Source organism: Gavialis gangeticus, unplaced genomic scaffold (genome assembly GCF_001723915.1).
Source record: "Gavialis gangeticus isolate Ggan-Ray unplaced genomic scaffold, GavGan_comp1, whole genome shotgun sequence".
NCBI lineage: Eukaryota > Metazoa > Chordata > Crocodylia > Gavialidae > Gavialis > Gavialis gangeticus.
In genome coordinates this window covers 68,795,934-68,809,278 of record NW_017729033.1, presented here as the reverse complement: position 1 = coordinate 68,809,278, position 13,345 = coordinate 68,795,934, and the positions used below count along the sequence as shown (strand labels likewise).

The following is a 13,345-nucleotide window of genomic DNA, read 5'->3' as shown; positions in this document are numbered from 1 at the left end:
ACTCCTTTCCCTCCCCACTTCTAGCTCCTAATCAGGTGTCCCTTCTTGCCTACTCAGTACCAGCCTCTGCTCCTTATGTCTATCACTTCAGTCCCACTCTCCTCCAGCCCAAACTAACTTCTTGCCCAGCCTATCCTCATTTCCCCACTGCTGGCTCTTCATTTGATCTTTCCCTGTTGTCTCTTGATCTGAAGGTATAGCTAGACAATTACTATTAAAGGATATTCTTAAAACTGTAAAAATGCAGCTGTTATGTCTGTATGCTTCTACAGGGATAGAAGGGTAGCAATATTGCTTCAACTTTAACACTGCTCTAGTCAGGATCAGAGTTAGGATTAGTTAGCTAACTTGCATTGCTAAAGGATCTGTATATATAAAAAGGCATAGCCTAACAGTTGCTGTGAGCTCCCAAGATGCAGCTCTCCCTCTACTTTTAAAGGAACTGAAAAACACATGCTTGCCCATATCCTGAGTCTCCTGGGGTCTAAACACCCATTTTCCTAGCTCCTTGTCAGATCTCTATCACCATCCCAGCAACTTCTCTTTCTGTTTCTTGACCAGTTGCAGTGTTCCTTCCATCACAGCGCCTCTACACAATTTTTCAGCTAGCCTGATGCTCTGAAGGGCAAGTGTCTTCGTTATTATAAACCTCTCAAGTTTAAGCAACCCTCTCTGTCACTAGTTTCACAGTGCCTGTCCCTGCAGCTGTTTATAGGTTTCTCCCCACTATCAGCATGAAAAATTAAATTGCCATTCTTGTGAAATCCACAGCCACAGTTCTCTCTCGTATCTTATCCAGACTGGAACAGCAATAGTGCAGATGCATGTGCGCGCGCGCACGCACACGCACACACGCACGCACACACACACACTTCTTTGAAAAGCAACACTGCTAATTTGTTTGTCATATCTGGAAACTTCTTCTCTTCCTTATTCAACTCATACTAAAAGATTCAATTTGTACTGAAAGCTTAAGTTCTACAGAACTTCATGGTACTTTCCCCAGAAAAGATTCCTACGTACGACTCTCAAGGGGGATTTTTGAGTGGAGAAGTACTTACTTAGGCCTCATGCATTCAGCCAAACCCATGTACAACAGCATGCAGCTTTCTGCAAATTCCAAAGTTTAGGTTCACAATAAATAATGGTCTTAGTTCAGAGTTAATTCTTCAGAATCTCAGCTTTGTAACAAATATATGCATTGGGAAGCATTGTAGGAAAACCATTCAGATTGACTATTTCTTGTTTTTTAGCTCACATATCTAAGGACTCTTGTATTAAGGGCACACAAAATGGGCAGAATGGCAAAACAATCAAGAACAGAAGAGTGTGGAGGAGTTTTTGGTTTAAGTTAATAGATGCACCTTCAAAAAGAGATACCAGAGAAACTGAAATGGAAGAAGACGACTGTCTATAGTGGAAAGATAGACTTGTGAGTTAGTGTAAAGATGGTGACTGAAAAAAAACAAATGAATGAGAGAAAAAAAGTTGAAAAAAAGAGGATGGGGGTAACCGAAGAAGAAAAACCATGCAACTCCCCACATCCACAAAGGGAAGAAAGATGGTCAAAGGTTGGAAGTGAATGGGGAATGCTGAAATCAAAAGAAAAGACAAGATGATGACATTGAAGAGATCTTAGTCAGACAAAAGTAAAAGTAAAAAGTCTGGTAAGAACAGTTTCTGTGGGAGCCAAGAAGTCATCCTGGAGGGGATCCAGGGCTGAGCTGAAAGAGTGAAAGGCAACAGCTAGAGACATACACCTAGCAAGTCTAGAGGTACAAGGGAAGTGGAAATCAGCTGACAGGTAAAATCTTTGAATTAAGATCAAAGATTTGTTGAAGTTAGAAATTACCAGAGCATTCTCAAATTGAAGAACCTGAGGGAAAGAGGAACAGGGATCTGAGGTTCATAGCTGGGTGAGACTGGAGCTGCTGAGGCAGGAGAGCTTCAGAACGAAAGGGCTAAGCTACTCCAGTTTAACTTCCACTTTCTGCAGGTTAGGAACCACATGCCAACTGTTCTGTGGTAAAAGCCTGTGGTAAATATCATATCTGGAAAAAATTCTAAACCCTGTCTCCTTTATCCCCAATACATTTACCTCTTATTTAATAGGCACCTGTCTGTCTTGCAAGATGCCTATATAGAGGGCTTGTGATCCTGACAGGATTGAAAAGCTGGTTTTGACCTACCTTCAAAAATTTCAACTTTTAAATCAAAGAATAAAACAATTTCCAGGAAAAGCAGTTTGATTTTAACATGGTTTTTCCTCAAGAGCAAAACAAAAAATTACTGACCACAGTATCACTACTCACGGGGCATAAAATACTGGAAACATGACTCATCTGGTCTAATGCTCCTTCCTGTCATTCCATCAACCCAGTCCAAAGCATTAACAAAGCATCAACTGCCATCTGAGAAATGTAATGAAAACCTAAGACTGAAGCTATCCCTCTACCCTCAGATCACCCGGCATACAGATGCCTGCATTTATTCTAGAACAGGTTTTATGTTCTGCACCATTTGTACAAACTTACCTGACATGGTCTGCTCAAGTCTATGGATCAGTGATTTTTTAGCACATTCTATATCAGGACTTGGGTAATCCAGTACCTGTCTGCACCATACTAATGGACTAACAGATTTCTGCACTGGGGTCAGTTTCTTCTTTGGCGATGTATACAACCTAAGAGAGAGAAAAATTATGCACTATTAGGTAGAAGTACAGATAATCTAGCATTCCAAAAACATACTGTATTTTTATTCTTGAAATATAGCCACACTGTAAACCTGAGGTGTGACTGCAGCTCATATGCAACTGTGACAACATATACCCACTCATGATGCTATGGAAGTATTCAAGTGGCTGAAATCTATCCTGCTGCAGCTGGGCTAATCTTGGTCCCTGGGTTAGTTAGTCTGGAGCTACCTTAAATTCCTATGAAAGTGGCCATCACATCTCCAGATTACGAAGTAGATAGCTTTCAAATCACCAAAGCTGGGGGGTGGGGGTGGGTGTGGAAGCAGCAGAAGTCAAGACTATTAGATGATGTACCCTCTTCCTTCATTTATAAAGTCAGCACCCACAAACTCTTCCAAACATAATTATGACATGAGCACAGCTATTACAAATCACCATCATGCAAATACAGACTAAAAAATCATCAAGCTTAACTCACATGGTAAGAAACCTTCAAAGGTTATGAATCAGTATTTACCAATATTTCTGACTAGTTCAGATAAAGGGAATGTTACATTTAGGGATACACTGAATTTTCTGGGCTGATAACGAAGGCCGATTATTGACTGGCCTTAAAGCGTCTGATACTAATCCGACTGCAGACCAGCAGCTTGGAGAGCAGCGTCTGGCCGGTAAGTCTGCTGGGGGGAAGGGAGGGGGAAAAAAGGGGAAGATAGAGGCCTTGTAGTGAGGAAAGAGTGGGGCTGGGCTAGGGGTAGGCGCTGCCCAGCTGGGGCAGGATGGGGTGCAGGACGGAGCTGTCAACTTGTCCAGGAGGAAGGGGGGTGCAGCAGCTCCTGACACTGCATCCCCCAAGGAAGGCATGGGGGACATGTGTCCCCAAGATCCGTGTGTGGGGCTAGGCCAGGCTGCCACTGTGTGCTTGTGGCTGCGCTCAAGCAGCAGCAGCAATGGGAGTGGAACTACGGGGGTGGAGGGAGGCGCTGGAGCCCCCGCTGTAGCCCCCACATAGTCCCACTCTCAGTGCCACCACTGCCCACCCTGCCCAAGCACAGCTGCCGGGAAGAGCCCAGTACAGCCCCTGGCCCCGAGCGCACAGCAACAGCCCGTCCTCACCCCATGCACAGATCCAGGAGGCACAACCCCCATACCTCCCCCAGGGGTGTGGGAAGCAATGGGAGCTGCCCCCTGCCCTGGACAAGCCACCAGCTCTGTCCTGCATCCCACCCTGCCCCGGTTGGGCAGAGCCTGCCCCTGTCCCAGCCCCACTTCCTCCCTCACCCCAGAGGCATCAATCTACACCCTCCCATGCCCCTTCCATCCCCCATGCCCCTTCCCCACCCCTCCCAGACTTACTGGCCAGATGCTACTTTCCAAGCTGCCAGGCTGCACTCCTGGCTGCATGCATGCTGCAGCTGTGTGCATACACATGGCATTTATTGGCCACATCAGCCAAAAAAAGCCAATTGCTGATAATGTCAATTTTCCTTTTATTGGTGCTGATACAATATGGACCAATATATTGGTGCACCTCTAGTTACATTTATATTGCATTTCAGTTGATAATCTAGAAGTATACTGAGCTAGATTTTCAGGTATTCCAAGAGCCTGTAGCTCCCCACAGGCCCTGTGTTATTTTTATGGTTATCAACTTAATGCATTAAACATTTTGTATTAAATGATGCCATGCTGTAATGAGGGCAGCAATTTCAGTACTCTTCAAATGGGAAAAGCACTGGCCAGATATTTTTAAAAACTTCTTCAATCTTCAAACCGTTATGTTGTAAAAATCCTGACTATATTATACTTTCCAAATTAAATAATAGGTAAAAGGAATTGTTGAAAGAATTAATAGTTAAATAATTATCTCTAACAGTTAAAAGAAACAAAGAGAAAACTATGAGTTGTGACTGGGTTTTGTACAACTCATTATGCAAGCAGTAGCCAGTAGCAAACATATTAGTTACTAATCAGCAGGGCATGGAGCCGACTCCTGCAGTACCCAGGACAAACAGCTAAAGCCTACAAATATTTTTAGTTCCCTTGAGCATAAAACAGCGTTTGTTTGTATTATTTTAGTGCCTGACCTCTAAATGTACATAAGGGCCCCTTGGGCTAGGCACTGCATTAACATAGAACAAAGAACTGTAAATCATTTGGGACAAAGACAATCAAAGGGTAAAACGAGACAACAGATGATACAAACAGATGGAGGAGAACAAGGAAATAAGACAACACTGATTAACACTCTGTGCTGAAACCACTGCCTATCAGCAGCACCACACTGCATTGTGTACTCTAACTTTCTCTTTGAATTGAAGCAGCAATTCTTCTTTATCAAGGACTCAAAAAAGTTTCAGCAACCTTAGTATTTTTCCTGAAAACAATTCCTAAGAGAAAAATTACTATTTCTCGAGTCCTGTAGTCTACGTAGGGAGTACTTGGGCCAGATAGTCCCCAAAGAAAAAATAAATTAATCACATCTTTGGGATAAGACCAAGCTTAATGATCTGGTCCCAACTGAAAAAAGTAATGAATGACAAAATTCCAGTTCTCAACCTTAACAACTGCTTTCACTGCTACTAAGGTTCTAAATATGAACTACAGAAAATAATGGAAAAAGAACTATTTATCTAATGACGGCCTTTACGTTCCAAATGAACATGATTCCAGCTTAAGGACTGTAGCTCAAGAACATCTGATAGCTCAGTTTGCCGCTCTTCTATACAAAACAGATGGTCAAAAATTCCTACTTTTCTTCAGCCAATGACATCAGTGTTATAAGAAAAGATTGAGCTTATTAAGCAACTTTTGCTCAACCTTCACAAGTTGGTGGGATGGAGCTGATTCAAGGATATACATTTTGAGAAGACTGTAAAGTTATAATCTTTGCAGGAAACTCTAAAATAACTTGATTGAAGAAGGAAGATTAAAAAAAACCCTCGTCAGTAGTAAATGAACCGACTTCCCACCCCCAACATGCTTTAACCAGCTTTTTTTATTTTATGCTCATGCAGTACTGTCAGGCAAAATTTGGCAATTTATCCATTTCTTTTTCATGAAACAGAAAAATGTACACTTTCCTATGAAACTGAGATTTACCATGTATGTATAAAATAGGTATAATACAAAGGAACAAGACTACAAAAGTTGATGCAACTCGGGCAAAATTTAAGTGTTTAGTTGGCAAAACCAAAACAGAAGTTCTTTATAAAAGTATGCATTATTTCAGATACAGAAGGATAATTAATGTCCCATTTGGACTAATGGACAGGTGAAGCTGCATATCAACTTTTCCGCAAAAAGTCTATGCCAAGAAGAGTGAAAAGGGCACTACACCACATACTACCGAACACGTTCTATTCTACCTATATGAAACCAACTGTGATGCTGCACCATTACCACTTGATGCTTGTAGAAAACAAGCAATTTACATAACCATAAGTAACTTAAATTTCCAAGATGCAAGAAATTCTTTGAGTAAGAGACAAGCTTTCAAATGCAGTGCATTCTTCTTCAGATCTTCATTTCCAAACACACATAAACACGATTAAAGGCAGCACTGAAAGGCTTAAAGGCCTGTAGACAGGAGCCCAGACAAGTTATAGGTTCAGCTTAAAAAGGAAAAGCCATTTTTAAGGCTATCTTTACAAGCAAACATGAATTTCTCAGCATTCACTTGGGTCAAGAGTTTCAAACTTGTCAGATGACTGACAGCAATCCAAAAGCTATCTTTGGGTTCTGTCTAAATCTTGATAAAGGTTTTTTTCACTTGTCAGGACCTCAAATCAGTGGTTGTATGAAGTGGAGGTGCCACTGATCTGACTAGAACTGTTACAGTCTCAACTAAAAAAACCAACTCCTTCAAAGCCATCTAAAAAGACAGCTCAGAATCATGTGAAGCAGCACAACACTAAGCATAAAAGACTTGCTCAAATCCCAGCTCTAACAGGGTACCCCTGTGGTCTTATCTAAGTCACAACCTTTTTGCCACCTAGCCAACATGCCTCATCCTACTTCTGGGAAAACATCTAAGAATGGCACTGACATCATTCAGCACAGTAAATGAGCCTGGGTGGAGCACTACGCTAACACAGTGACATTGTGTCCAGTTCCACGGTATAAGTTGGGTACTGATACACAGCACTGCATTCTCTCTAACTGCCATGTAGAGACACTCTTAGATCCTCAGGATAGCTAATATGCCTTACTATATTTCTGAAGTATCATATATGTTTAAACCATCTTAAACAGTGCACAGAATAAAGAATATAACTTGTGTTTTAAAAAAAAGAAACCGTGCAGAGAACCAGGAAATATTAGACAATAAACCTGCAAAATTATACCACTGTTCCAGGATGGATTAATTCCAAAATGTTCCATTACATATTTTGAAACTGATGCATGTGACACATACAGCATATTTATTTAAAAAAAAAATTGGTCAGACGAAAGATCTTCCACAAGTGGACACAGAGCCTTTCACCTTTGCTTGCCCTGATTGTGCGCATCATGTGGCTTCCCACACCTCTTTCAAACCTGTAAAATTCCCACTTCACTAATGAAGTAACTTGATTTGTATCAGATGGATTTGATTTAAATCATGATTTAAATCATTTTGATTTTAAATTACTGGTCAGGAAGCTGTGACTGAATTATTGTTTTCTACAAAAAGTGCATTTTTGTTTGCTATAACCTGAATGCATATTATTCATAACTCAGAGATAGATGTAGGTTTCATTGGTAGAAGGTACACACTATACATTTTAAAGCAGTAATTTATTTTGATATTTTTTCAGATTAATTTTGCAGCTACATCAGAAAACTGAATTATGATGTGGGCATTTTATTTACCACAGCTAACTGAAGCAGATACTTGTGAAGTCATTGGGAGGCAAATTTTTTCCAATTCAGTAGATTAATCATGGATATTTGGGTTATATTTTTGCCAGGCGTGGTATTAGGAGGACATCAAATGAGCACTTCAGCCATGTTATTAGCTTGGGGTTTTCTTCACATCTTTCATTTCTTCTCTCTTATGGCCTGGAAAGTTGGCTGCCATGGTAGGTTTTCCCTTCTACTATATCATACCCTCACTAGATCTCAAGTTAAGGGAGAGGCTATACTCAAACTTATACCTCAAGACTTCTGAATATTCCACTCCAAATGTTCCTCTCTGTTTCTACTACCCCTCCCTCCTTGCATTTATCGCCAGACTCCTCCTCCTTGCCCAGATCTACTCCACCTCAACCCTCCTCTATTCATTTAACTTCTTGAAACTTTGCAGTTTTAGAGACAGGTAAGGGTTTGACTCTGTGTACACAAACTTGCAGAGACACAATAGAGCTGATGGGTGGGTAATCAGGTCTGTTATCTCTCATCTCCATATACTACTAACAAGGATGTTATCTCTGGAGACACAAATCCATAGTTTGAGAACTAAAACTAAGCATCACAGAGATGCTTAACAGGATCTTTCAGACTGAGCACTGAGTCCCCATTGGATAGAGTAGTTTTCTTTAATCTCTACTAATCTATAAAGGAGCCTCTAATATAGTCCATGACCTGTTGTGACCTGTTTAGAAGATTATATCAAGATCCTGACAACCTAGATGGGTAAGTCAAGAAAAAAGGAGGGAGCAGAATGTTACAGGTTTGACTGATATTGGGGGCACAGGGAGTAGGGGGAAACAGTGACTCTCTCAGTGACATATTTGGGAATGGGGGCAAGCAAAGGGAGGTGAAAAACAGGAGGGTCCTAAGTAAATTGGTTAAACCGAACCATGGTTGTCTGTTTGTTAATAAGTCAGAGACAGTGAAATATGGAACTAAATGGATAAAGACAAGTAAAAAATGACAAGATAAATCTATCACTAACATTAAACTGACCATTTAAAGTGTGAACAGACAACAAAAAATTCTGGAGGAGTATATAGTGAAAACATGAAGCAGCCAAGGACAAGCCCTGAAAAACTTCAATGAAGTTTCAGAAAGTAGATTTTTTTCCCCTAAGAAACACCAAAGAAAGGTTAAAAATAGGAAAATCAGGAGACAACCTTGTGAGACTTAAGGGAGGAGAAGCTTTCATAAAAAGAGAATATGTTCATTGTCAGAAACTAAAAGAACAGAGAGTAGGGACATTTTAAAATTTAAGTGAGAATATGCCACAGGCAGACTATGCCAAAACAGAATCTTATGCACTACTTCTGAATGCACTACTTCTATTAGTATTAACCTAAGCAAGTCAGTCTACCCCAGTATATTGACAGAAAAAGGTAGGACATATCTATGAGTTGTAGCAAAACCAAAGAGTCTAATTAAAATATATGTATATTTAATTCTGCAAGGAAACATGCCACTAAGTTTTCTTTTTGAATATGAAGTTTCAGAAAGAAGAAACACCTCCCCCACCAAATTACAAAACAACCATGGGATCAGTTCAAAAAAGCAGATGCAACCAGTAACATTTTACTCACTATTAAAAGTATATAGCTTCTTATGAGAGTATACAGACCTTTCCCCAGGTAAAGTTATTACAGCTACTTTTGTGGAAATAACAGAAAATTACAAGAACATTTCCATAGGGTTTAACATAACTATTCTAAGAAGAAACAATTGGCTTAACTATCAATCTAGAAAGCTGCTAATTCACTCAAAAAGACTTGAGAGCAGATGCACACTGACCTAACAGTGCCAAAAACAAATAAGGCTACAAAACACACATTAGAAACACTGTAATAAAGGGAGCAATGAAAAAAAATCTTTAAAAATTCCATTACAAACAAAAGAGACTGAGACTTCCATGTGATCCAAAAATCAGATGTGCATCGGCACATAACAGTAGAGGCATCTCCCTGTCTTGCGAGACAACAGAATTACACCAAGTGAGACTTCAGCTTGCTAAACGTAATCCTCACTTGGAAGTGAAGCTGGAGTGCTCCATCCCAGATGCAAAAGCCTGGGCAATGTGTATGGAGACACTGAGCTGCCCTCATACCAGTGCCCCCCCTCCCTCTGTTTCAGCCTTGCTGGTTTAAACCAAAAGGAAAGCCAGGTGCCAGTATATTTGGAACCAACTTGGTCACAGGAGATGCCAGAGCAAAGGAGATCATTCATCTGTAACTAGTTAACATTATATGGCAGCCCCATTGCTCTCATTCAGCAGGAATACTGTTTGACATCACATTCATAAAACCATGTCTTAGAATTCTTCCCACTTAGTTAATCTGATTTACCACTGAGCACTGTTAAATCTAAAAGAAAAGTTTTTGCAGGACAAAATCTAAGCAATTTCTCAGACAGTCCTCTCTCCTTTTCTCAGGTTTCTTGATACAGGCTTCCTACAATCAGAAAAATATCCCTCCACACTGGAGATTTCTAATCAAACCAGACTCACATTTTTCAGTCTACCATGTAAGTTGAGGAACAGCACATTAGAGCTTTTAACCAAGTCCTGAGGTAGGAATTGTTGGATCAGACGCTAAAAGTTTCTTTAACAAAGGGCCCAAATCTGACTGCACAATTAATTTTAGCAGGGGAATGTGTAGCATTGTTTTTTGCAATGGTTTAAAGACTTGAATCTCAAAGGTTCAAGTTAATTGTAGCTCTTCCCCTGTAAGGCATTAAGCACAACTCTTATAATTCATCATTTAAATTTCTGAGTCTTAAAACTGATCACCAAACCAGGCAGTGAGAGATGAAATCCCATTATTAGGAGTGACATATGGATATTTATATTCTACATCAAAGATTTCCAACCACTAGGCCAGAGCCTGGTACTGGGCTGTGGCGGGTTGGCTGCAGGGTCGTAGCATGAGACCCCCACTCAGAGCCCCATCTGTCTGTCCAGGTCAACGGCTTCCGGGGTCACAGCCAGGCTTCCAGTATTAAAACTGGGCAGCGGGGGAGCCCCGGGAGAGAGGCAGCTGGCTCAGTGTGCCCCATCCCACAGTAAAGAAAAGGTTGGGAAGCACTGTTCTACAACATTTCCCAGTAAAACACTAATTTAGCTCATTAGGAATGGATGACTAGAACTGACACATGAACTACTAGAAATAGGTCCTGCTTTAACCCAAAAAGCTGTTGACTCATACAGCACAAATAAAGACATCCCCAACTTCATTTTAATGAAATGTCATAGCTTATTATTTAAATAAATTGACTCTTCTGAAATTCTCACCAAAAATATTTAAAAGACTTTTTCATAATGTTGAACATTATGTTTGATGTGCAATGTTAAAAGTTGATTAATTTGTTACAGACTCTCAGTACATATAGTTGAGGTTAAAGCATCCTAGAGAAAACTGGAATAGTAAGAAAAAACAAACTGACTTCATTTATATAAACAAAAAGTGTGTTTGCTATTATGCTAAGATTGCAGGGTAGTAGGGAAGATATAATCAGATACCAGTGTTAGCTATAGCAAGTTTTAAAGCAATGATACAATATTTAAAGGGATCATTTCAGGTATTCCAATAGCTTTAATACAGACCTGTGTATATGACAGGTTTCATGTATGTAACTATTTTTTGAGCATCTTTGCCTTCATGTTTGGATTTAAGACACCATCAGCTACTCATTCATTTATCAACATTCCTTGACAATTGGTGACAAAAGGGTCTCACTAAAAATCAAAAGCAACTGAAAAAAGAGAACCCTGGTCAATGAACAGACTTATAACTGAGATCATTTTTAGGGGTGCACCAAAATACTGGTTGACTACTGGATTGGTACTGATAAAAGGAGAAATTACGTTATTGGCTACTGGCTTTTTTTGTCACTGTAGCTGATAATTACGGATGTGTGCCCAGAGCACTGTAGTGTGCATAGTCCAGTCCCTGCACCTCACCACTGGCCCAAGTCTGCAGCAAGCTATAGATCCTGGTGAGCAGCAGGAGGGGGAAGGGGCACCAGGGAGCAGTCACAGGGTGCTGTGTTCAGCAAAGGGACCATTACCAGCTCCTGGTGCTGCCATGGCAATGACACATGCACAGCAGGCGCCCGAGTGCTAGGGCTGCCGTAGAAATGTTGGGCTGTGCACAGGTGGGATAAGGACTGTGTGAGGGACATTGCGCTTTACTGGGCACCTTTGCAAAAGTGGCTTCTCTCTGGTGGCTGTGGGAGCTCGGCTGCCTGGGACCCTCTGGCACTCAGGCAGCAGTGTGCTCTGGGGCTCCAAACACCACTGTCCACAAGAGGGTCCACCCCACCTGCCCAGGACAGCAGCACGAGCTGTGTGGGGAGTGGGGCTGCACGTAGGAGCTGTGGGTTAGGAGGCAACATGTATGGGAATAAGGCAGTCACTGCCTTCCTCATTGAGGGTCACAGCAGACAGGAGGCAGGCGTGCATGATATAAATAAATGCAAAACAAACAAACAAGGTGCATTTATGTCAGTAATTTAAAATGCCTTGCACGATTATTAAATGTTCATTATCAGATCAGCATGGTTGGTTAACAGTCAGCTGTCACTATTGGCCAAGAAAATCTTTATTGGTACACCCTTATTAAATTGACTTTTTATAGCTATTTCAAAATGATCTAAGAGCAATGTGGGCCAGCTTCACTTGTTCATACATTACTTTAAAAAAAAAATACTGTGCCAGTCATCAGGAACAGCTGAGCTAGTTCAACAAATGGCTAATACTCTCACTTACCATTTCTTGAGATACTCTTATTCTGTTAGATAATATCTGGTCTAAAAGGACCTTTGAATGTACAAAACTTCAGATAAATGCTGTCAAATTTAAAGGTCTGTGTTTTAAAACTCCTTCCATTAACTTAGTGTTGGTGATCTCACATAATTATTCTGAACGAGCAAAAAAGTATGCCAAGTTGGTCAATTTTGTTTTACAGAATTTGTAGCACTGCAAATTGGAAACTGCAAAATTTCATAAAGTCTTAACACTTCATGTTAAACTTGCTTTAATTCTAAAATGTAAGTATTTGAATCTCTCAGTGTAATAGCTACAGTAAAAGCAAAAATTATTGAAAGAGGGCAAAAATGATACAAATGGAATAAACACTTTTTTTTGTTGTAGACATTAAGTTTTAGGAGGCACAACAGTCAAGTGGACTGCAAGGCGGAAAACCTGGTTCCACCTCTTCCACTGACCAGTTGGGCAAGTCACTTATCACTTTTTGCTTGTTTTGTTATCTGTAAAAATGAGAAAAATGATATTTTCCTTTGTGAAGTCCTTCAACTTCTGTGGGATGGGTCAGTGGATTATCATTAGTTTCATTAGCCATTATGAAATATGTGCCACTTACAGTCTTCAGTATGTGATAAAGATTAAATCGTCTTTACATACTAAATCAGGGACAGGCAATTATTTTGGGCGGAGGGCTGCTTATTGAGTTTTGGCAAGCTGTTAAGGGCCGCATGGGTAGCTCCACCCCTTGACAGGTGTCCCACCATCCCACCTCTGACCTTTGCCACTAGAAGTTCCTCCCTTGCCCCTGGAATTACTCCTTTGGGGAAGATGGTTTGCCAACTTAAGAGGAAAAAAACCCAAATCACATACTAAAAAAAATCAAACACACACAATAATATTTTAATTTAATTAAAAATATACTGGGCAGCAGAGTCCCCCAGGGCTCGGTCCTTGGGCCTGCGCTGTTCAATTTCTTCATCAGCGATTTGGATGAT

At 40.6% G+C, this 13,345-nt stretch overlaps 1 protein-coding gene across 3 annotated transcripts in view; it reads right to left on the bottom strand.

Moving 5' to 3' along the window:
- SLAIN2 (SLAIN motif family member 2) overlaps positions 1-13,345 on the bottom strand; it is a 74,625-nt gene that overhangs the window by 48,059 nt on the left and 13,221 nt on the right. The window contains exon 2 of one of the 3 annotated variants that reach the window (XM_019526230.1): positions 2,535-2,683. In XM_019526230.1, the coding sequence (XP_019381775.1) occupies positions 2,535-2,541 (7 nt within the window). In that variant the 5' untranslated portion in view covers positions 2,542-2,683. Of the gene's footprint in view, positions 1-2,534; positions 2,684-13,345 lie in introns of those variants that run through there. The other 2 variants (XM_019526228.1, XM_019526229.1) reach the window with 2 other exon arrangements.